Source organism: Hyaena hyaena, unplaced genomic scaffold, assembly GCF_003009895.1.
Source record: "Hyaena hyaena isolate Hyena2069 unplaced genomic scaffold, ASM300989v1 scaffold_469, whole genome shotgun sequence".
In the NCBI taxonomy this organism is placed as follows: Eukaryota; Metazoa; Chordata; class Mammalia; order Carnivora; family Hyaenidae; genus Hyaena; species Hyaena hyaena.
In genome coordinates this window covers 697,357-723,115 of record NW_024081103.1, presented here as the reverse complement: position 1 = coordinate 723,115, position 25,759 = coordinate 697,357, and the positions used below count along the sequence as shown (strand labels likewise).

The 25,759-nt window shown below is 41.5% G+C and overlaps 1 protein-coding gene and 1 non-coding gene across 3 annotated transcripts; both read right to left on the bottom strand.

The window, feature by feature from the left end:
* Window positions 1-507: 507 nt before the first annotated feature.
* LOC120246465 (placenta-specific gene 8 protein-like) lies at window positions 508-23,055 on the bottom strand. 2 transcript variants are annotated; one of them, XM_039253984.1, is made up of 6 exons: window positions 22,910-23,055; window positions 22,441-22,521; window positions 7,914-8,042; window positions 6,213-6,337; window positions 2,014-2,135; window positions 508-710 (listed from the first exon to the last, which is right to left on the bottom strand). In XM_039253984.1, exons 3-5 carry the CDS (start codon window positions 8,011-8,013, stop codon window positions 2,031-2,033), a joined length of 330 nt encoding a protein of 109 aa, XP_039109915.1. In that variant the 5' UTR covers window positions 8,014-8,042; window positions 22,441-22,521; window positions 22,910-23,055; the 3' UTR covers window positions 508-710; window positions 2,014-2,030. The 2 variants fall into 2 exon arrangements, with proteins under 2 accessions (XP_039109915.1, XP_039109916.1); XM_039253985.1 differs by lacking the exon at window positions 22,910-23,055 and having other exon boundaries at window positions 22,441-22,525.
* LOC120246477 lies at window positions 12,925-13,057 on the bottom strand. The gene has a single exon (XR_005532064.1). It is a non-coding gene; the product is annotated as a small nucleolar RNA SNORA18 (small nucleolar RNA).
* Window positions 23,056-25,759: the final 2,704 nt, after the last annotated feature.

Sequence of the window (25,759 nt, the reverse complement as noted above, 5' to 3'; positions counted from 1 at the left end):
TGGGCATGGAGCCTGCTTGGGATTCTCTCTCCTCTCTCTTTGCCCCTCCCCCACGCATTTTCTCTCTCTCTTTCTCAAAATAAATTTTTTAAAAATGTTTTATTTATTTCTAGGAGAGAGAGAGAGACAGCGTGAACAGGGGAGGGTCAGAGAGAGAGGGAATCACAGACTGAAACAGGCTCCAGGCTCTGAGCTGGCAGTCAGCACAGAGCCCGACGCGGGGCTCGAACCCACGAACCGCGAGATCATGACCTAAGAGAAAGTCAGACGCTTAACCAACTAAGCCACCCAGGAGCCCCTCAAAATAAATTTTAAAAAAACATTTAAAAAAGAATCTTTATGTGTCAACTATACTTTTAAAAAAAAGCCTTTCAAAATTAAAAGAGAGAGGAAAACAAAGACTCCCCATGTACAGATCATTCAACTTTAACATGACAAACTTGGGTTCATGTTTTAAAAACTCATATTGAATTTTTCATGCTGCTGTATTAACAGACACCAGAAATGTTGAGGACATTAATTTTTTAATAGCAGTCATTTTAGAGAATAGCACTGGGAATAAATTTCTTTTGGGATAAACTGGAAATTAAAAAGGTCTTGAAGCCATTGGAAGCCATATGATTAGTTGAATTAGTTTCTAAAATTTGGGTGAGACAGCACAGCAGATGAGTGCACCATCCCAGGATTTCTTTCACCACATTGTGAATGACCTGTAGAAATCAGAGGGGGAGAAAAGGAAAGAAGAGAGAAAAAAAATGAATAAACAATTTAGAACTTACCAATTTCATCTTTCTTTATATTATCTTGCTCCCAAAATCAAAACTTTTATTCCACCCCTACCCTATTACCAAATTGCTGCATATTTAAAATTTACATCAAATCATGGTCCCTGATTCAGTACAATCTATTAGAAAGAATCACAATCACCAGTTAAGATTAAGAAGAATCTCCTAGGTGAGGGCATTATTATGCTTCCTTGCTTGAAAGCGACATTGATTTATTCTTCCACAATATTTATTAAGTGTCTACTAGGTGTCAGGAACTGTTTCTAGGTGGTTGAGAATACTCTGTAGGTTGCCTGGGTTAATTTCTGTTATCAAATGTCAATGAATCATTAACCATGCCAAGGTAAGAGTCTCCAAAGGGTGGAGAACACTAAACAATCTTTTTCATTGACTGGATGACTATACCAGTAAACTGTCATGCCCTCCTTTCCTTAGAGCTACTTTGGCATCAGATTCTGACTCAAATTGTTAACACAGGCTTTTTAACAAACATCACTTCTTGGAAAGAGAGATAACAGTCAATTCTCAGGAGGTAAAGGAGGAAGAGGGATGATAAGAAAACTCATAAGAAAATGTGAGTTGGGGAGCTTAGGAAACTAGGTAAATGAGCAGCTACCCAGCTTTGACAACATAACCACCAAAAAGTCAGTGACTCTTCTTCATAGTGGGGGCTTTGGGAATTTGGCATAACTAGGTGAATTGTCCACACATTACTTACAGAGACTAAAAAATAGCTTCCCATCACTCTGGAGGAAGGATTATTATATTAACATGCTGGTGTCATCAAGAACACAGAACTAGGCACACTATGCAGTCATACTTAGTATAACACCTGAATCAGTTACTGTTGGCAACAGTAGACCTAGGAACCAAACTTAGGGAAACAAATGTCTGGTCACACACATATGTCTACTACCATAAATCATGGTCTAATTAAGATACACATGGTTGATATGTGGCATGCTCATTTGGTACCTCACACAGCCACCCCTCCTGTGGCAGACAACCTAAAAAAATCCCAGAATTCTTTCCTATCCTACCAGATTTAGACCTCTCAACCCATGGGAGCTGACTACCAGCTGTTGGTGTGGGCTGGTGATTAAAAATCATTTGTCCCCCATTTTGTAAGGGATGTTTCATGTGTTTGTGAGAGAAGACCAAGGACATAAAAGATGTTATTAAGATATTTGTTTTGACACTCCTAATCAAAGAATTCCCAACAACTTACCAAGTTGTAAGCACTTTTTAGAAAGCATTCATTGCTTTTCTTTTCTCAATATCTCGCTTGAGTTGGCAAAGGGTGCATTGAGGGAAACATCCCAGCCACAGGAAATCATTGCAAATAGATCCCTGTTGAAAACCAAACAGTGGGTCAACATACATCCCAGAAATACAGTCACACAATTCCTTGCATTTGTATAGCTTTTCAAAACCCTTTAGAAGGTACATTGGTACATAAGTGTCTGAGTTGTGATTTTGGCTCAGGTCATGATCTCATGGTTCATGGGTTTGAGCCCCATATTGGGCTCTGAGCTGAGTGTGGAGCCTGCTTGGGATTCTGTCTCTCTCCCTCTCTCTGACTCTCCTCTGCTTATGCTCGCTCTCAAAATAAATAAAGTAAACATTTTTTAAAAAAAGGTATGTTGTATGTTACTGGCTTATCATGAGAATTCCGTGACATGATCCCCATTTTTCTGATGAGCAAGTGAAGTTAAATGACTTGTTCAGATCACATGACGAATCGGTGGCAGCTCTTGGTCTTTCTTTTCTCAAGCCAGTGCCCATACGACACTATGTCAAATGGTGTGCAGGCTACCACTGTAGCTCCAGTCCTCTATCATCTCTTCTGAAATGCTTCCCTTAAAGCCAGTTGTGAAATGCACAATTTTTTTTTCTGTAGCTTGTGAGTAGTGCCAGACCAGGCCCCACATTGCATCCCTCTAGCCAATTTCATTGACATCTTTCATGTTCTGCAAAGGGGGATGTTAGCAACAAGGGAGAAATACATAAATTATGGGGAAAAGAAGAAAGAAATGAATGATTATTGTTTGGCAAACCATGGAATGGAGTACTTTGCAAGGATTTGAGGGCCCTCTCACTGCAAGGGTCCATTTGAGTCCTCAGTGACTTTCTGGGAGACACACCCTTGAAAGGGCTCCTATTGTGGTGCAGGAGACACTGGGTAAACAATTCCAACATTCACATGTTCTATGACCTTACGCCTTTCTCATTTTCTCATATATCTGGTTCTCATATCTATAAAGGGAGGTAATGATTCCTGTACCACAGGAGTTTGCATGTAGTAAATGAGCAAATATACATCAAAATAATATCCCAGCAACAGTAGTACAATCAGTGACTGCCTCTTTCTTTTCTTCCCCCTTCTCTCTTGTGCCCTGGCCAAAGGGGTGCTTTCTTGGCTGTGTCCACTAAGGGAGAGGCAGAGCAGAGAGGCTGCATTGCAGCAGCCCCATAAAAGTTTGCATGGGTGTGAAAGAGAAACAAAGCAGAGAGCCTGAATGATACAAATCAGTCCAGGGAATTTTTTTTAGTCTGTTCTAAGGAGGAAATAGAGATACACTGTCTATAAATATGCTACTTCATTGTACATCGAGGAACCATAACATATCCTAGAATCCTAGAACTAGGAATCATCTTGCACAACTTCCTCATGACAGATGAGAAAACTGATGTCACCAAATGACTTAGCAGAGAGTCAAACAGTTTGCTATTTGTTGAGTGTTTCCTAAACCCTCATCTCCAGATCCAGCTAAGTGCCCCTTCCTGTATTCCATGTTGAGGTTTTGGGCTGCTTTGAGACTCTTACCCTCACACCGTATACCTAAGTACATATGCATGACACTTTGCATGCAATTCAGGAAGTTCAAGATGCCTGACACTTTGCATACGATTCAGGAAGTTCAAGGTGGGGGCACAAAGTTAAGTCTTATGCTGCCTTAAGGACAGCATGAAGGAGAGTAGCCTCCGGCAGTGAGCAAGTCAGGCGGCTGAGCAGGCACACAGTAGAAATGAGCCCGGGGATCTGAACACACCACTGTCCTGAGAAACAGTTGAGTGATTCTTGGAGAAAAGAACAAAAATGAAAGTAGTTGTTTACGAAACACTTATTAATTGCCAGGTGCTGTGCTACACATAGTATATACATTGTCGATTCATTATGTCACATGACTTTTACCACACTACCAAGGGGAAGTATCGTTATGACAATTCAATCTGTGAGGGGGCTGAGGCTTAGGGAGATTAAGAACTTGCTCCCATTCCTATGGGAGCAGTGAGTGGGGCAGAGGCTAAGTTTCCAGGAAAAACTCCATCATGTCAGTTCTTTGTTTAAAACATTTCAGTGGCTTCTCTGCTCACTCAGAGTAACAGCTAAAGTTCTTATGCTGGTCTTCAAGGCCCTAGAAGTTCTAACTCTTGCTCTGATGTCATCTTTTTTCCATGACATCCTAACCCCACCACTTACTCTCTCTATTCCTGCTTCTCTGGCCCCTTGCAGTTTCTGGAACATTCCAGATAAACTCTACTTCAAAGCCTTGGGTGGCACCCTTTTTTCTCCCCGGATCTTCCCAAGATGGGTCAACTTCTCATCCTTTTAGGTCTTTACTTTTGTACCAAGGTCTTCCCTGATAGCCCTATTTAAAATTAGAACTCCCTTTCTAAAAATGTGGATGAGTATTGAATTGCGTTGAATGGTTTCTCTGCATCAATTGAGATGATCCTGTGGTGTTTCTTTTTGAATCTATAAATAGGTTATTCTGCTACAGAGCCATCTTTGCATTCCTGGGATAAACCCTGTTTAGATAAAAATATATTTTATGATGCAGAAAATAAAATAAAATGCTTTAACACTCTTTATTCCTCTACTTTGCTTTATTTTTTTTTCAGTACCACTTACCAGTGCCCTATAAATCTTTTACTTAGTTACATTGTAGCCATCTTCTATTAGAGTGTAAGTTCTGCCATCATAGTAACGATCGATCTAGGTGAGAATGTTCAATGGATATTATTCCTTGTGGGTGAAGGTTTGATGAGAAATAAAATATTTATGTCTCTCACCAAGGGCCTTACGCATCACAGAGGGGAAAATGGCAACCTTACAGTGGAGACTCTTGACAGACACAATCGTAACTAAGTAATCAAATTAAACAACAACCATAATGGGATACACTGATGTCATGTGCCTCTTGACATAAAGCACAGCAAATATTGTGTCAGAACTGAAGTTCTGCCAAGGTGTAAAACCTGTCTAACCACGAGGACACGTTTGACACACCAAACTGAAGGATAGTTGACAAAATAACCGATCTGTGCTTAGGGGAAAAAAAGACGAGGAAAGACTGGGAAACTATTCCCTGTTGTAGGAGACAAACTAGGAATGACAACTGAAGAAATATGTGATCCCAGATTGATTTTCTTCTCATCCAAAGAATGTTAATTGGGTTAATTGGTAAAGTTTAAATAAGATCCACAAATTGGCTGATAGTATTGTATCAGTGTTAAATTCCTGATTTTGATTATTATACTATGGTAATATAAATGAATGACCTTGTTATTAAGAAATACATGCTGTAATAGAGGTAACAGGACATCAAATTTGTAATTTCCTCTCAATATTTCGGAAAAAAATAAAACAGAATGGACAGAGAGGTAGAGGAAAGAGTAAATAAACAAAGGTGGCAAGATTTTTAGCATTTGGGGAATGTGGATGAAGGGTATTCAGGAATTCTTTGTATTATTTCTTTGTTGTTGTTGTCGTATCATTTCTGCAACTTTTCCTTAAGTCTGAAACCATGTTAAAATAAAGGTCTCAGAAACAAGAAGAAAAGGGATGTAAGCTACATGCAGACGGGCTTTTGATTTGCTTTGTTCACTGAGGCGTCTCTAGCATCTGGAATCAGCATGTCCCATGTACGGGGTAAATCCCTGTTGAATGAATGAATACTAAAGGGACTTAGGCAGTGCCTAGATGCTCCATAACCACTTTTAAATTAATGAACACTGGCTTAGGAGGCAGCTGTGCCAGCTGTGAAGGGATCCACTACACACCACCTCTCCCCAAAGCTTTCTAACCAACCGTGGGCCAGCCTGCAGATGTGTAGGGTCCTGTGTCTGCCTCTGAGCAAAGCCAGGAGAGGCTAAGGGCCCCCTGTTCCTTCCCTACTCACCTCTGGCAACTCTTTCAGGGACACATCTACTGGAGCGATTTAAGATTGTGTTACTAATTTATTCCAGAGTGTACGAGGCGGCACAGCCCCTGGTAATCACTTAATACACTGCGGGTGGGAGTGGAGAAAAGATTAGGGTGAAGCCATGAAGGCAAGGTGGGCAATCACACAGATGTGGTCAGACTGAAGAGAGCCCTCGGGTATCTGGGCTCGCGCCTCACGGTGCGCGCGGGTGACTCACCGGGATGCCATATCGGGTTCGATACAAGGTCCTCATGGCGACACTTGCTCCACACAGACAGCATTCGTTCATGTCAGAGGCGATCTGACAGGAAAGGCACAAGGGAAAGAAAGTCCCACAGATGCCTGGGTACAGGGAGAAGCCACACAGAAGAGTTAGTGAAAGTCACCATGCTTTCAATGACATCACACCTCTTTCAATAAGATGTTGGCTCAGGAAATGGCTCTAACGGGCACTCAGAGAAAACAATGTTGTCACCTGGCCCTTAGTGTCTTGCTTCTTGAGCTGGCTGTCCAGGAACTGGGGATAATTTGTGAGTCATTATTACCGGGTCAGATTTAATTGCAAAAGCTCCTGCCTTGCCAGTCTGAGATTGTTCACATTATCTTTCTTCCCTGCCCTTGTTACATATGGGTCATGCTTGCGGAGGAAGTTCGTGGCGTCAGGATGTCTGAGAAGCCATACAACATCCAGGGGAGGGTGTTTAGAGGCAGAAACCACTGAGTGAACAAATCATTACAGACAAAGAAGAGACATAGATTCTAGGTGGTCATTTGGGTAAAAGGAGGGCCCTATCATCATGATGAGGATGGAGGCAAGCAGGAATTAAGAGATACGGGTATCAGTTGTTTAAATGTTGAGTGCAATTTCACTTTAAAGCCTCTCTATAAGACAGAGGAAGGGCTTAAGAAAATAGAAACAAACAGGAAACTGTTCTCAAATATGCTTTGAGTAAAAATCTGTTTTGAAAAGTTCCGGGGTGGGGTTCTGGTATGGCTGTACCCTAGATATAAGAGAGTCTGTGATTTCTTGATTGATTGTTTTTAAGCAAAAGGCTATCTCCGAAGAACCTAGCGGAACTTCCATCATACACACAAAAAGGAGGCTATTTCTCATGCCCAATGGAAAGATGAGCCCCACAGAGAAGGTCTGCAACCCACACAGCACGAGACTCTGAAATAAGAAAAAGTTTCTCACATAAGAGTGTGTTTTGTTGTGGAAAATAATTAGATTTTGGTAAAGCCAAAAACCTGCAACACTTCCTGAAATGGGTCAATGACAAGAGTTACAAGAACGTCACTGAAAGCTGGGAAACATGGAACAGCATTGTAGGAGAGAGGGGGAAGTAAATAGAAGACAAACTGGAGCAATATGTCAAGAACATGGTGATACTAAGAGGTGGAAAATTGCAAAACGTGATTGATCTAGGCAAGGATCACAAACTCAAGTTCGCGCAGCTAAAATGAGTGAAATAGCTGGAGAAAAAAACACAAAATAGACAATAGTGGACATAAATACACATGGCAAACAGTAGAACAAGACTGTCTTTCAGTGGGATTAGCTAATGCTAAGCAGGAGTGAAGTGCTCCCCCCACCCCATGTGTGATGAAAGCTCATCTCTCCAGATTTTTTAATTTCCAAGAGAAGTTGGAAATCTACACTGGAAAGCCAGATTTTTATGTGAAATCTGATTTTTATATGTTTCCTAGTCTTTTTAAATTAATGCATGAAGAGAGTTCATTGTGTACAGGACAAACAAAACACATCTGGTGGCTAAATCCACCCACAGGCTTGCAGTTTGTGATTTCCCGAGTTGGACCATAAAGCTGGAGTTCAATGGCAGGATGAGTAGATGAGTTTCATTAGGTCAGGAGCCTGCATTATGGGAGCTGAGGAGGAGCAATAACCACATGTACTTACAAATCCCCAGGTCATCACAGCAGTCAAACACGCCAGACTGCCAGTCACTAGTCATCACACCCGCTGTCCCATATCCTGGCTGTGAAACAACTGGATTCATTTTTAAGGCTACGTTCCAAAGGGCACTGCCTGTGAAAACAAAACCAAAAACCTGTTAAACACCTGCCTCTGTTGTTTGGATATCATGCAGATCCTGGTGGAGGAGACATTTCATCACCATTCTCCTGATTAGGGGTGGCCACACTCAACTGACTTAACAAGATATTTCCAGACTATTGTTGATACTAGGCAATTAGAAACATCAAGGAAATGGGGTGAGGGCTCCTTGCACAGGTTTTCTGGGGGGTTCTCTGATCTTTTTTTTTTTTATTGTCAAGAGGAATTTTTTCTTCTCTTTTCAAGACAACCATCCTGAGCAACATCTATTTTGCATATGAGGTGTTTTATTTCATAGTATTTGTAATAACTTTTACAAAGCTATTGCACAAAGGGTGGCTCAGTCGGTTAAGTGTCCGACTTTGGCTTAGGTCATGGTCTCACAGTTCACGGGTTGAAGTGCCATGTCAGGCTCTGTGTTGACAGCCCAAAGCCTGGAGCTTACTTTGGATTTTGTGTCTCCCTCTCTCTTTGCCTGTCCCCCACTTTTACTCTCTCTCTCTCTTTCTCTCAAAAATCAAACAAACAAACAAACAAAAAAACCCCAAGCTATTGCACAGACATTATCTCAGTTGCCCCTTAAGAGAACGTTGTGAAATAGAGTTTTTTACTTCTCAAAAAAATTGTCATCACACAGATGCTTCTAGCTAATGTCAGCCCTCATTGTGTAATTACTAGTGGTATCCTGATAGCTAAAGTTTTAACAGATATCCTAGGTTACCTAAAAAAATTAACTTCTTTTTGTGAAATCGTCAGTCCAGAATCTGATAAAAAGGGATGTGGGGGTGAGGGGGCTTCAAGCTTCCACAGAAAAACACAGTAGTTGAAAAACCACTAAGGAATAGTGTCCCTTGAACAAAGTGGTGCCTATACTTTTCAGATTTCATCAAGTGATCAAGTGAAGTCTCCTGAGCTATAACCAGTCAGAACTCCCAAGGGAGAGAACGTGTTTGGTTTTACAACGACTAATGTTAAAACTTTCTTCTTTACTATTTCAGATATAACTGTATGCTGTGCTCTGTAGCCTTGGCCCCTGTTCACCTGTAACTTTTCCCTTAACCAGGGGCAAGTCCCCATCATCTGTACACCTGCTCCTCCATGTTGTCAGGGAAAGCCCCAGTCCAAGATGCTCCCATAGTGCATCTCAGTCCTGACTGCGCAGTAGTTTCATCCTTTGTGCTGGGCTGAAAACACACATACTTGATTCTGATTCACTAGCTGGGGTGGACCCCAAGTGAGTAACATTTTAAGAGGCAGTCGTGAAGCAGACAGCTCTGGAGACCTGATTTACAGGTCATTTCACTGTCTCTCAGCCTTTGCCAGTCTTCTTAGCTCTTGCCCTGCCCTGCTCTTTTTACTGATTGATTGTGTGTATGCTGAGATCCATGGCTGTGATCAATTGACTCTCCCAACAAATGAGTCCTTATAAAAGGGGTGGAGGTTTTGACTGGGTGGCTCAGACGGTTAAGCGTCCGACTTCGGCTTAGGTCATGATCTCCCAGTCTGTGGGTTCAAGTCCTGAGTCGGGCTCTGTGCTGACAGCACAGAGCCTGGAGCCTGCTTTGGATTCTGTGTCTCCCTCTCTCTCTGCCCCTCCCCTGCTTGCACTCTGTTTCTCTCTTTCTCAAACGTGAACATCACACACACAAAAAAAGTAAACAAGGTGTGGGTAGAGGTTTTATGGATTAATAAAAGCCAAGGCACTTTGGACTGCCTTGGAAAGGTGTCTGTAATATTTATTATAAAGAACCTGCTTTATGACATATAAGGGGAAACCACCAGATTGAGAAGGCTCTATAAGTACTGTCAAATCACACCAGGAATTATGTTTGAAACTATAGGGCTAGATAAATATTTCACAGGGGTCCAAAAGCCTTTCTCCTCTCTGATTATGTAGGAGGACTATGATATCTTTTCTACTACCATCTAATCAGGGTGGGCACACAGTGTGAGCTCAGTCTGTTATCCAAGAAATAGTTACAGTATGTGAATAAATTGTGCGGGCAATGGGCTGTAAGGTACGGAATGTTATAGATATACTTCTGGCCTCAAGCATGAATTATCCATTACCTTCAAAGTATATATTGGGAAAATCATTACAAACAAATATACACATAGCTGTGGCTGCTGCATGGGTATCATTAAGGAAAGAAAGATATACCAATAAGGCTATATTCTTTTTTATGAAAAATTTTTAATGTTTATTTATTTTTGATAGAGAGAGATAGAGAGCGCATGTGTGTGTGAGCAGGCCCTCCTAACATCTTTAAAGTGAATTTAATACCACTTTTCTCATGGTTTGTTGTATTACTGTGATCTCCAAGACTATGTCAATAGACTATATCTATTAAGCACCGTGTTTCCTATAGGTCAGTGACCTGACATATACGCCCCTGTGTCTACTTTGGGCTAAATTTTGCTAAGTAGCAAAGATAATGCCTGGGGTCACAGCTCCAGAAGGCTAATGACAGTGTGGTGATAAAGTAAACAATGGGGTAGAGATCTAAAGGCTTGGATTTTACTTTTTTGTTGTTTATTTATTTATTTTGTGAGAGAGAGACAAAGAGAGAGAGACAGAGACAGAGAGACAGAGTGACAGAGAGCTGGGGGTGGGTAAAAAGAGAGAGAGAGAGAGAGAGAGAGAATCTCAAGAGAATCCACACTGTCAGCGCAGAGCCCAATAGGGGGCTCAAGCCCACCAACCGTGAGATCAAGACCTGAGCTGATGGGGTGCCTGGAAGGCTCAGTCGTTTGGGCGTCCCACTCTGGCTCAGGTTGATCTCACGGTTTGTGGGTTTGCACCCTGCGTTGGGCTCCATGCTGACAGCCAGCTCAGAGCCTGGTGCCTGTTTCAGATTCTGTGTCTCCCTCTCTGTCTGACCCTCCCCTTATCACACTGTCTTTCTTTCTCAGAAATAAATAAAAAACGTAAAAAAAAAAAAAGACCTGAGCTGATATCACGAGTCAGACACTCAATTGACTGAGCCACCCAGATGCCCCTAAAGGCTTGGATTTTAGTCACTGCTGGTATTTGGTAGGCTCAAGAAAGATCCTGCTACGTGAAGACATTTTGAAAACTGAAAAATCACCATATACATGAGAGAGAATTTAAAGAGCATGTCAGTGACAAGAAAGCAGATGGAAAAACCTGAATGCGATATGTTGCCAATATAACAATGGCTTATGTTTGCAAGGAGCATTCTATTTTCCAAAGTGTGTTCATGTTTGATCTCTAGTTAACTGTGATCTCTGTTTAATATTCCCCGCACACTGAAGCACTCAGGGAATGAAGGCTGATACAATGCTTTCTACTGCAGACATGAAAACAGAGGCAGAGAGGTTACAAGCCAGGGCCAAGGTAAGTCAGGAGCAGTAGTCCAACCTCTCTAATTTATAGATGAGGAAATAAAGCTTGTCTCAAAGATGGAGGGTTTCCTTGCACCCTCTTCACAGACTTCCAGGGCAAAGATGTGGAGACACCTCACAAGAAACATTACGGAAGCCCAAAGATGAGAAGGTGGACCAGACAGCAGGATCCAGTAGTTTCCATCATGGAGGCTGCCCAGACTCCAGCTCTCCACTAGTTAATGGTCTTGGAGGAATTACTTCCTTCCAAGTGCCTCATTATCTTGAATCTGTGAAATGGGGATATGCACCGCACATAGTAATAAAGCTGTCAGGAGCATTAAACAATATTTGAAAAGCCCTTAGAGTGGTGGCTGGCATGGGGTAAATTCTTCCCGAGTAGTAGCTACATCAAAGATACTTGGGCCTGGAGGGATATCAATAGAATTCCCACCCCTCCTTTACACTCTTCTATATATTGTAATAAATGGGCATTTCTTCTACAAGGCCACAGATGAAGGGGACAGAAACAGGAAGCAAGTCACATGTCCACAGTGACAGAATGGGAGGGCTGGGATTTAAATTCTTGGGACTCTAAAGCTTTTATTATTATTTCCACTGACTCTACCAATCTGGGATTATAATCTTGGCCAGCTAAAGTGAGAAAAGATAGCTACTACTGCCATTCACCATAGTTGGTCTGAAGTCAGAATCAGAATCTTCAAAATAGCCCTTTCATATTTTTTAGTATTTTTTAAGTTTATTTAATTTGAGAGAGACTGAGATAGTGCAAGTGGGGAAGGGGCATAGAGAGAAGAAGAGAGAATCCCAAGCAGGATCCATGCTACCAGGACAGAGACCAATGCAGGGCTTGAACTCACGAAACCATGAGTGAGATCATGACCTGAGCTGAAACCAAGAGTCAGACACTTAAGTGACTGAGCCACCCAAAATTAAAAAGGACTTCTGTTCAGGGCATCTGGGTGGCTCAGTCAGTTGAGCATTTGACTCTTGATCTGGGCACAGGTCACCATCTCACGATAAGCTATTCAAGCCCCACATCAAGTTATGTACTGCTCAGAGTCTGCTTGGGATTCTCTCTCTCTCCTTCTCTGCCCCTCCCCTGCTCTCTCTCTCCAAAATAAATAAATAAACATTAAGAAACAACAACAACAAAAAAGAACTTTTGTTCAATCCACAGTTATCACTTTAAGTCCATAGTTCTTTGGGTTGGGCTTCTTTGACCTCCATTTGAATATAAACACGCTTCACAAATTCTCCACCTGTAGTCTTTGGGATCCTATTTCTTTATTTTAGGGACAAGCTTAGGGTCAGAAGAGATGGATCTGCCTGGTTCTCAATTTCAGACATCCTCTAAACATGAATGAGTTCAAATCATATTCACTCCTAAACTATCACATCCCAGAATTGTACAGATTGTTGGGATATGCCAATACCTAAGTTTTTTTTTTTAATTGATGATTAGGTCTTTCACATAGTTTTAGCAGAAAGATGTCTTGTAGTTCTTTCCCACAGATCTAACACATTTTTCTGTGAATAAAGGAAACCACAAATGTACTCTACAAGGTGTTTCCAATAATATAGGTCTACAGAAAAAAAGCCCCATCAGGACACACCTCAACCCTTTCAATAAACATCTAATTGAAGTGCAATTTACATTTAGTAAAGTACAGAGATCACGAGCATGATTGATGAATCTAACAGTGAACAGTTCTTGTAACCACAGGCTGGTTCAAGAAGAAAGACATTACCAGTACCCAAGAAGCCCTTCTTAACTCTCCTAGGAAGTCATAACCCTCTGCCCAGCTTCTACCTTGTCTTCAAACGCCAGAGCCTCATTTTGCCTGTGTTTGATCCTTACATATATTTAATTATATGCACTATTTATTCTTCTGTGTCTGGCCTCTTTTGCTCAAAATTAAGATTGTGAGATTCAGCCATGTCGTGTATAAGAATAATTAATTTACTCTCATTGTCATATAATAGATCATTATATAGATATCACAACTTATTTATCCATGCTACCATTGTATTGTTTCTAGTTTGGACTATTAGAAATGGCATAGTAGTGCGATGAACATTCTTGTACCTATCTTTAGGTGGGCCAGGGATGTATTTCTGTTGCGTCTACCTCTAGGAGTAGAATTGCTGGGCCCTAGGCTTGGTAGAAAGTGCCAAAAAGTATTGTCAAGTGGTGGTACCAGTTTACACTCCCATCAGTAATGGATGAGAATTTTATTTGCCCCACATCCTTGGAATACCTGTTGATACCACCATCTTCCATTTTACCCGTAGGTTGCTACAGAATGTGGGAAGCAGAAGCCTAGGCTTAAGACTGAGAAAAGCAGAAATTATGGTTAAATGATTAAACAGAGTTACCACATTTAGGAAAATAAATAAAGGAGGTTCTGTTAAATTTGAATAAGTAAGACTCAAGCAATATTGAGACATACTTATGCTAAAAAATTTTTCATTCTTCAGTTGAAATTCAAATTTAACTGGGCATTTTGCATTTATTTGGACAGTTGTGAGAATGACTTTGGAATTAGATAATTCCATGATGGGGGGGGGGGGCAATTTCTGCCTCCCAGTTTACAAGAATGGGATTGGAGTGGGGGAGGCCAAAACAAAGAGGCTTCCCTAAGGTTGTGCAGGAAGCTGTCTCCCACCCTCCACAGGGTGGGAGAGGCCAAAGGACACTAACCGTGGCCATGATTTATTACTTCTATCTAAATTCTTACAAAGCATTTCCTCTGGGAATGCAGCTGTTTATTCATGGATAAGGGAAGGAAACGGAAATTTCTTGAGCAGTTTCTACTGCCAGTTTTCATGTTAAGCAATCTTAGGTATGTGATGGGATTCTAGCTTCATAATAATCTTTTCTCCTAATTTGAAACCAAATACTTGGAGCAGTGCAGGCCAGGTGGGTGAGCTAAAGCCAAAGTCCACGCTCTTGCATTCTACCAAGGAGTCCAACTGATTGGCCCAGGCCTTGCATAGACTCCATTTCTCTCAACCATCCCCAGCTATGCTGATGGGATCCTCCAAACTGATGAATGTCACTTGACTTGAGTTTCCTCAGGTTCCTCATTCCCTCTGTTTCTATCCCTCCTTTCTCCTTTGTCCACCTCCTTCTGGCTTTCAGCTTCCTACCAGATCATTCCATGGGTTGTATGCAACCCATTTCTAGAAAAGCAAAGTAAATGGAGTCAATTGGGAAGACCCTGCTTTGAGTCACTTCGAGCTTCTCCAGCACCCAAACAGCCCCCACCGGCCCTGTTTTTTAATGCTGGGTCTCATCTACATCTGGAATCAGTGTCCTACTCCCCTGCATCTCAAGCAGAATTATGCAGTCTCTGCATCACATGTGGACTCTGCCTTTGCACCTATTGTGTGTAGACCAGAAAATGCCATTCCACAATATGCCTCTCTGGCAGAAGAGTTATTGTTAGTTGATTATTTTGATTATTTTACCCTGTAAGGGAAATTTACATTTATAAGGGAAAATCTCCATTTGTAAGTGTCCCTGTCTCCTATCTGGAAGAGAGGGATGATTCTATACCACAAGAAACTCTCAATGGAAAAAGTGCGGACTCAAATCTTCATTACAAACCTTACCTTTGTTTACCTGCTCCCCTCCCCATAAATGGCTTTCCCTACACTTTCTCTCTCCAGTGTCTTTAGCTGAAGCTGGTGTTTAAGACCGAATTCTAAGCCACCTCTGAGAGTTCCTCATTTTCCTGCATATCTCCCATGTACATGAGATATATGAGTAATAAACTTCTGTTTTTCTCTTCTTAATCTGTATGTTGTTTCAGGGGCCCCAGCTGAGAATTGGAAGGGTAGAGGGTAAGTTATTTTTCGTCTCCTACAAAATCATTTCTGAAATTTTAGCCAAACCATGAAAACTTTCAGTTATAAGGAAATTTAAAATGATTATGCATCATTGAAAGTATGACATTTCTGAATTTAAACTAAATAATATCTGGAAACAAAAAGCCTTTGGTCACTGTTGGGTAGTGGGGTGATGTGAGGAAGGCATTCTGCACAACTTAGTGAAGCCTCCATGTTAGGCCTTAGGTGAGGATATATCTCTTTTGCTTAGAGACTTGGAGTGAGGAAAGAAGGTTACCAGTATCTGGCTTCCAGGCTTCCCTGCCTCCCCAGACACATCCAGATCCTGCTCTTCCCAAGGAATCTCCCTCCCTGAGCCACTCTAGCACCCAGAAACACCACAGCAGGCCTGCTGCTAGTCCTGGGTCTGAGTCTGCATCTGGAGCCAGTTATCCGGATCATCTACAGGAGCTTGCATTCCCTGTATCACAGTTTGATCCTTAAATAATGTGCCACCAATCACATCATTTCTGAAATGTTAGCCCAAACAATGAAAGCTCTGTTATATGTAAAATTAAAAATGATTGTGTATAATTGAAGGTATGGCATTTCCTAATTTAAGCAATGTAACTTCTTTTTTTTTTTTAATGTTTATTTATTTTGAGAGAGAGAGAAAGCATGAGCTGGGGAGGGCAGAGAGAGAGAGAAAGAGAAAGAATCCCAGGCAGGCTCTGAACTGTCAGTGCAGAGCCCAACGTGGGGCTCTATCCCTTGAACTGTGAGCTCGTGACCTGAGCCAAAAACAAGAGCCTAACTGATTGAGCCACCCAGGTGTCCCTAAACTAAATAATTTCTATAACCAAAAAGCAACTCCCAAACATTTTCCCTTTTGTTAAAAATGGTGCTTATGCTTGGTGATCCTTTAAACAATTTTTTTAATGTTTGTTTATTTTTGAGAGAAAGAGAAAGAGAGAGAGCATGCATGGTGGGGGGCAGGGGCAGAGAAAGAGAGGGACACAGAAGCTGAAGTAAGCGTTAGCCTATGAGCTGTCAGCACAGAGCCCAACGTGGGGCTTGAACTCATGAACAGAGAGATCGTGACCCAAGTGAAAGTCGGACACTTAACTTACTGAGTCACCCAAGCACCCCTCACGCTTGGTAATCCTTAAATGAGGATCCTCTCAGAAGTATTTGTATATTTGATAGTGCCTGACTGGGAATTTTCCTGATACCAGGAGAGTCCGTTATCCTCCTTTCACCAAGAAAGTAAAGGTTCTTACTCACTAAAACCTTGAACTGGGGCGAAGGTCAGGGATTAAGAGCACTGACATCTTGGGTCCCTCCCAGGTCTCTGTTGTCATTCTCCCACACTCTTCTCTGGTGACCTAATTCATTCAGCTTCTTCTCTACTTTCATTTTAAAATTTGTTAATCTGCTCTCAGGCGTACATGGCTCTAGGGCAAGAATGCCTTTTCACTCCCAAGCTGGTCACCTTCAGGAAATGACCCACCCTATTTTTCCAGTCCTCTGATTACCAGTTCCTTCACTTATCCAGTCAGGCCACGCTGCCCACCACTCAGCAGGAATTCCCTGTTCCTGCTGTGAGTTCCTGCCCTTTGTTTCTCTACTTACCTGTTAAGATCTCATCTCAAATGCCACCTCCTCCATGAAGCCATTCCTAACCCTCCAAGTTGGATTTGGCTATCTTCGTACTCAGCCTTGCTCAACTCTCTCATGATGTGGTGGAGAGCCCACTGGACATAGGGATCAGCACACTGGGTATGAGCCTCACTATTGATACTTGGCTACCTTTAAAAGTCAGTAACAGTGTCTCCACTTCCTTCTCCCCAGGTTATTGGGTAAGCTCTCAGAAGCTATGTTAGCTTCAGATAAGAGACTCAGATATGTTTTGTTTTGTTTTTTCATTTGCAGGTTTTTCTGAGAGCGAAAGCGGATTCCAGTCATCTGTATCCCCCAAAGACAGTGAGTTGCACATAGCTCAGAAAATACTAAGTGTTGAGGTTCAGGACACACTATCCTAAAATATGCCAGGTTGGCATGTTGAATGTATTGAACTGAAGGAGTTTGAAAAAATGGCAGTAACTAGAAGGTCCTTTTGACCTCTTTTTCTTGCCCTTCTCTAAAAGCAGGAGATAAATCTGTCACGTGAAAGGTACTTCCTCAGTACCAGGAACTGCTATTGATATCTAGTGGATAGAGGCCAAGGATACGCCCCCCCATTCTTTCCTCCAAGTCCCCCGATTTAATCCCCCTTTCCTGCCAACAATAAATTATTTGGCTTAATAGTGTCAAGGCTGAGAAACTCTTGATTAATGCTCTCATCTTGTTCTTAGAAGATTTGAGTGGCCTACAAACTTACATATATAACAAGATATAATGTGAACAATGAAGAAATTGGGCACAGGGAAAGTAAACTCTGAAGCAAATTTAGCACATGCTTTAAATTTTCTGTATATTGCTGGATATGAGCTACAAATAAAATTCTGAGCTTCCCACCAGGTAAAGCAAAGAAGGAACACAAATATTTAGGAAATTGCCCTTGTCTATAAAATAAGAACAGATTGAGATCTAGAGAAATTTCTCATCAAGGTCCTTAAAAAGGAGATGATATATGACATGTGGTGGTCAAAGCCCTTAACAGTATAAATAGAACAATAAATAGACTAATAATAAATACAATATAATACAATAAATAGAACAGTGACTTTCATGAACATATTTCCTAGTACAGGGTTAAAGCACAATGCTGGAGTAGAATCACTGAAGGCAAATTACTTCTCTCCCTGATAATCTGGATGATTCAGGATTAAAAATCAAGTTTTCAGGGAAACACTAGATGTATCTTCTTGGACAACCCTCCATGAGTATTTTCACCAGCGAGGCTATGGTAAGAATTGGGCAGCAATGGGGCTGAATTAGAAGTCTTTGATGAGAACCAGAGTTCAGATTCCCCAGGAAGGTTGCTTATGCTGCATAGGAATAGGGATGCAGAAGGAAAGTATTTAAGGCAAATGCACTGTCATAAAAACTAAATGAAGCAGCCAGGACACACACCTGAATAGAAGGCCACCCTCGTGTAGCACGGATGTGAGCTAACGGCCATCCTAACTCAAAATCCAGATAAGCTAAAAGCAGATTTGTGAGAAGCCTGTGTTTTCCTCAGACACCAGTTCTAGGCCTGCTTCAGCAAATGATCAGTAGGGAAGTTGAGAAAGGGAAAATGACCAACAGAGGCTACAAGTGACATTTAAATGATCCATTTAAAAGAAGCATATAGTGTTTGTTAAGAGGTACACCTTTTGCATGTACTGATGAATTGCATGTGACCATAGGAGTGATCAAAGTCCCAAAGCTGTGTAGCACTGAACCGGGAAAATGCTTATTTCAGGTGTTAACAAAACCCACCCACTGTGACAATAAAAGAAGGCAGTAAAACACTCTTGGAGCACAATTTTAGGTAACTAATTTCCTGGTCAGTACTATGGAGATGAAAGAATTGCAACATGGAATCTTAGATAATGTAATGAACTGACCTTTTAAAAATATCAACCACTTGACGCCAGTCTGATTCTGAGCCACTGCTTGCCTGGGCCAGGGGGTTAGTGGCCTTGGAACTGATATATATTTAATGTTTATTCATCGGAGGGGGGGGGAGGGTCAGAAAGAGAGGAAGACACAGAATCCAAAGCAGGCTCCAGGCTCTAAGCTGTAAACATAGAGCCCCATGCAGGGCTTGAACTCACGTACCGTGAGATCATGACCTGAGCTGAAATTGGAGGCTTAACCGACTGAGCCACTCAGGTGTCCCTAGAACTGATATTTTCAATGTGTCCCAGGTGACTCCAAGATGTGGTAAGGGTTGAAAATCACCGTATTAAAGAAAGTCTATCCAAAGTGATGGTTTGAGTATTGAAGTAGTGGAGCTTATGTCTTTTACACAAAAATGAAACACATATATACTCCCAATTTCAGATTTCTCCTACTACTTACATTTTTACTGCAAATATACATAATTACAAAAATGTAGCCAAAGTAATATGTTCAGTGAAGACACTCTAAAAATCACCAAAATATCAAAAGAAAAATATCTCTGGTGAATCTACCATACAATGTTAACCTTACTGAAATTTGTCACGTAATGTCCTTGTATTTAGTCCAATAAAAAACAATTCATGTACAGGACCATGTTTTAATGAAGATTTTCTTAAATTTGGTAATAAATCCATTTCTCCTACAGTATACAGAAGGCTATTATATTACTGCTTGTTACACTTGGGGAGCACGTATTCACCTCTTTTGGAAGTGGTATCCAATCATTGTGCTCCAGCTCAGAATTGTTATTATCTGATTAGTGAAGACCCTTACTACATCTCTTGAGTTGGCATAAATGAGCAGAGAGGGTCTTTCTTTCTAAGAAATAATTTAGTTGGAGTTCTTCCAGCTCATTCCATAATTTATTTCTGTCTGCTGAATTAAAGGTTGAGATACTATTAACTGAGGGGCGCCAGGGTGGCTCAGTTGGTTAAGCATCTGATTTCAGTTCAGGTCGTGGTCTCATGGCTCGTGAGTTCCAGCCACGCATCAGGCTCTGCACTGACAGTATGGAGACAGCTTGGGATTCTCTCCCTCCTTCTCGTTCTGCCCCTCCCTGACTGGTGCTTTCTCTCTCTCTCAAAATAAATAGACAAACTTGAAAAAAAGAAATAAAGAAATACAATTAACTGAGTGAATCAATTTTTGAGTTAACTTTAAAGTCCCAATTCATATGCAATACCCTGAAATCTCTCAAATTTCTCAACCAGATTCCTCACTTAAGTAATGGTCTATTTCCTCAGACTCATGTCTTGCCTTTATTCTGTTTCTCTCTTCAAGTCTTTCTTGGAACTCTTTGTCTCTACTAGGAGCTCAGCAAAGAGAAATCCTAAAGGGAGAAGAAGGTATCACTAGCTCCTGGATTTGCAGAGGACTTGGCTCTCTCATGCTTAGCATATCTAGTATCTGGTCATATCCACAGAATAGCAGTCCTGTAGATGTCTCAGACTTAACAGTGTGGCTAAAAAAACTAGAAGACCTATGAAGCATGCACTCTATTTTAAATCTTGCTGTGCCTCATATTTGAATTGCAATTACCTGTCTTTTTTAATTATGTGGGCCTAAGGTCCCTTACCTGGTAAATCAATACAGCTAATAGCTGCATCCATTTCAGTACAGAACATCTTGAACAGTCTTTATTATTATTTTTAAAGTTTTTGGTAAACGGTCATGTTTGTTAAGTGATTTTAAATTGTGTTTTATTATGAGTGGGTGAAAGAATCTGGAGTTCACCCCCCCCCCCCGCCCCAGCCCTATCCTCAGTGCCAACTACTCGTACTGGTGATGGAAATAACGAGAGCTAAGCTAGTACTGGTCCTTACCCATAAAATCAATGATTAGAACTTCTGGACTGTTGAATTTGGATGGTGTCTGGAATCTAAAACTTGAGCAGGACCCATCCAGTACTTTATAAGAGAACAACAAAACCATTTTGAGTGCTCTTGTTGGTATAAATAGGTGTCAAAACTTCAATGAGAATACAGTTACGTGTGACCTGGGAGCACTTAAATGATGACAAATTTAGTTCAGGGGAAAGGCAGTCGAGTATACAAACACTTGATTATATTTGTTTTCCTCAAAAGCCTCCAGATGTATTCTTCCCGAACACTGTCTATGTGCTAAGAGGGTCATCCATTAAATCCACATACATCTGTCTTCATTTTCACTCTCCCAAGTTAGACCCAAGTGAGCTTCAATGCAGTGTTAAGTGCAAATTTCTCAATAAAACTGATGGCCACCCATGGAATGCCTGCTCAGTCCTCTGGGCTTCCCCTACATTTTGCTAACACATTCAAGTGCTCTTAAGGCTGGCTACCTACCAGGAGGTAAACGAAATACATCCTTAGGGCACCAATAAAGCTGGGGCAATAAAGTAAAATAAATGAGAGAAAATTTTAGAAAAATATTTAGCCTCCCTGCTCAAATAAACGTAATCCTTGAGGGAAATAATCATAATGATATTGGACTTCATGCTTATTTACATATGAATGGGTGTGGACACGTAGCACATCGTGTATATTTCAGTGCATTTAAGACATCTAAAGATGTCTGGTACTGGTTATTTTTTAAGGGCAGCTGTTTCTAGGTCCTTCGCCTCTCCTGGAGTCAGAGACATAGCTCCACTCCACATTTTATCTCACCACAGTGTCTGGAGCAGAGCAGGTGCTCAATGGGTATTTTTTTTTTTTAAATAAATGAATGAACCAAAGTATGAATATAGAAATTGTGAGTTTCATACACATAATTTTAAAGTCTTTAGGTCTAGACATCTAGATGTCAAAAATACCATTTTTAAGAAATGTGCTTGCCTTAGGGGTCTGGATATAAGAGGAAGGGAAAAAAACTTCCTTTAAATTATGCAAGTGAGAAAACTTAATTATTTCTTTGACAGGGAATACTGAGAGCTGCCTTGGTATTACTGCTGATAATAACAATGCTACAAATCAGAAAAGGCAGCAAGTGGCCAGATCCTAACAATTTCAAAAAAACTGGGTTTTTCCCCCTAACAAAACAGAGACATTTAGAGTTAATTCTGACAATAATGATAAAGCTCAAAACTACTGAAAGCAGAATTGTGCCTCCCTACTAACAAAACCAATTCCAACAGCAAATCCTGAAGCCAATCATAAAATAAGAAACTTTCTAGAAGCTTTCTATTTCAATTTAAAATATTATTTTTGAACCCACGAGTCTTAACAGTAATACAATGATTTCTTCTTTAACCATCAAGAATATTTTTTCCTAATACAAATGTGTCTTCTAGTAGCACATTTTAAAGAAACAGTCATGATATACCTAGGCTCTTAAGAGTCACCACAGCCAAATTTAATTTAAAAGACAATTGCATATTGCAGACTTACGGTTTTTTAAAAAAAATCGGCGAGACACATGATGAATACCTAGCATTCAATTCTGCCCTGGGTTTTGTTAATTACATGGTAAAATTTTACTGGCTTTACAGCTTATTATTTTTTTAATTTTTTTTTCTTTTGAAAGAAGATGGTAAAGAGAAAAGGTTACACAATTGAAACGTATTACTTTGTATTACAATACTCACCACACTCTGGTTAACTACAGAGGACAGCAGCCAGGTCCACTGGACAAGCCTCAGGAACACGACTGCTCTGTTGGCTGCAGCCTTGGGGATGGTGTCGGAGAGGGTGGGGTTAGGGGTGGGGAAAATTAAGAGGTGGGACTAAGACTAAACTCGTGAGGGAATTGTCTCTATTGTCTGGGGGCCAATGTTCCTCTATTTGAGAAAGCACACACTGCATTTAATTTCATTATATTTTTCTGTGACATTTGCCTGACGCCACAGCGAGACTTATTTATGATTAGGCAACAACATGTTTTATGAAGATCCAAGCCTTGTTTGCTTATTTAGGGATTCTCTAACTTATTGACTCCTCAAGGCATTTAAGGGACATGAAATGCATTTAAAACTAAGCATTGGGCAGCTGGTCTGAGGTCTCAGAAATGCTGAAGAGATATGTAACCTTCCTCTTGGCCGGGTTGTTGGGACTTACATTCCAAGCTAAGGAGCTAGAGGAGAAGATCTCTTGAAGGAAGGGGGCAGAGCGGGGATGTGGCCAGTGGCATGTTGATGTCCCCTGTCTGGTGCCAGTGTGGAGCCTGGATTCTCAAAGGCGAGGCCGACGTCCATCTCACAACTTCGTAGCGAGTGAAGGATGCAGAGGGCCTGAGCAGAGAGGAGAGCAAGAGGAGGGACTTAACCAAAACCCGTAACTCTTTGGAATTGGGTGGGGGAGTGCAAGAGGGAATGACTCACTTAAGGAATCATTAGAGACGCACATAGATACTGTACATAAAACCTCAATTGCTTCCAGGTTGCTGACTAAAAATGTGTTAGCTTAGCCAAGGTTAAAATGTCCTTAATTCCTATCGGTGTGACCCTAATGAGTTGTACTTTCTGTCGTGGTGTTTGAACACAAAGCTTGAATGACTCACATCACTTAAATTGTTTTCTGTTCTCCTAGGTTAGAGGTATGTACAGAGGGAGTTGTTCCTGGAGACACAAGGTAAGTGGGAAAGGGTTCATGGCTGCTCACTTATCTCTGAGGGACATTTGCCTAGACTATTAACAGTTCATGTGTACCATTGGGTAGAAAACCCACTACCCGTATAAAAAATGCTATCTTATTTCAGAACCCTACTGTGTGAGCAATTGCCACTGTATACATAGGCCACCTGACAAAAAAGATAGCTGATGTCGTCCCTGTCCTGGAAGGGCTCACAACCTGGGAAGTAAGACACATTGTACAGACTGTATAGAAAGTATCTTTAGCATTTTACAAAACAAGAGACCATCAAGTTCTAAGCCACTCACTGTGTGGCTCTTGGGCAAATCTCTTTAAAAAAAAACAAAACAAAACAAAAAAAAACAAAACAAAGGCTGTGATTTATTGAGGACTTGCTATGTGCCAAGCACAAAATTGGTTCATTTTGAGGAATGTATCAGTTATATATCTTCACCATTTGATTCACATAGCAACCCTAGCTGTTTTTATCCTCTTAATAAAGACAAAGAAGTGCTTTGTCCAAGGACTCTGGAGCAGATAACCTGGGACAGTGAAACTTGAGCTCAGGCCCACGTTTTGCCACTATCTTCAACTATATGGTGGTAAAAATATCAAGTGTGTTAACTGTGGTGAGCATTAAATGAGATAATGGCAGGGGGGATGTGGCTACGGGAAAGGTGTGCACTAGAGAGCTGTGTTTCACTCTCCGTGACCATCCCGCCCTTCCTCTGGACTGTACTGTAGTCCCCTAAGTACCCTCTCCTCCACCTGCCTTGACATTGCACCTGCCTCGATCCTCAGCTGGATGCTGAGCCCTCTGCAGAACGTAGGGCTTTGTCATCAGCATGACTTTACAGTTGCGACCACGCCCGACAAAGGCATGTAATTCAGGATCTCGCGGGATAACATTAAAATGTTTTTAGAGTTATGGTCTAAGCTAGCCGCACATGAACAGGAAAAAGAATCCATCTATCAAATGGAGAAGGAAGGATCCAGGTCTGGGGTATTTTGCCCATTTACACCAATCAAGCAATTTAAAAAAGGCTCACCAGGTCATCTGTGATTGGGGTGAAATCAGTCTCCCAAGACCTATGCTGTAGTCTCTAAGGCTTTTCACCGTTCATTCAACAAGTCCATATTGAGAATTTGTTATATACATTATGTCTGTGTGAGACACTAGGGACCCAGCAACAGCCAGCGACAGCCAGGTGCCCTGCTGTTGAGATGCTTATTTGGTTTCATTCTAATAAGGGAGAAAGACAAAAGAAAAACACACACAAACACAAATAAAACCCAAGTAAACATACAAATGGACAAAAGAGCTGCACATCGTTCTAAGGGTCTTAAAGAAAACTGTCAAGGGGCTGAGATTCTGAATAAGGGAGGGTATTTAGAAAGGGGGGCTTACCTTGGACAGGGGGGCAAAACGGGCCTCCCTGAAGCGGAGCCAAAGGAAGAGACGGAACTGGCCGTGTGGGGCATGGGAGGAGCGTCCCGGTACAGACAAAAGTCCCAGTCTAAGCTCAGCAGATTTTAAGGAACTGAGAGGGGCTACTGCCAGGACAAGCAATAAACATTCTAATGGACTATGTGAAGAGCCAGGGATGGGGGCAGACTTAGTTTTATAGGACTATTCAGGAAAGACTCCATGGAATGTGGTATTTTAAAGACAGACTGGCACACTGAATCATTGGTGTGCATGCGCGCGCGCGCCTGTGTGTGTGTGTGAACTCATGCTGAAAAAAATCACCAGGCCATTTGTTTGTCTTTTTCATGATTGATGAAAGGAAGCGGCACAGTCACAACCTAGCTTCTGTTGCTCCCCTCTTTGCAAACAGGCCTAGCAAGCTTTGGGGTTGAGAATGGGTAGAGTTAATGGTTGATGACCAATTCCCTGAGAAAAATAGTCAGGACAGGTGTGTGTACTCCTGACATGAGCAAACTGCTTTAGGGTCATTGCCATTTTCAAAAAGGGCTAAGTAGCCACTGGCCCATACAACATGGGGTACTGCTTGGAGTGAGTTCTACAGGTGTGGCTCCTGTGGTTAATTGCAAGAAATCAAGACAGGAAAGCAGAGTGGTGCGAAGCGTGGCCTCTGGAGTTAAAATGGCTTAAAGTGGGGCCTGGCACTGGCTGGTCACTGTGGCCTGTTGCTGGCTGTTGCTGGGTCCCCAGGGCTCTTCCACGTCAAGAACATGGCAAAAAGTGAACATGGCCTCACGGCCTATCAATATACAATGGGTGCTGGCAAATATCGATGATCTTTTCTTAACCCTGAGTTAGAGAAGCGGAAACAAGGAATCATAGTGAGAAGAAATTGAGGAAGTAAAATGTGC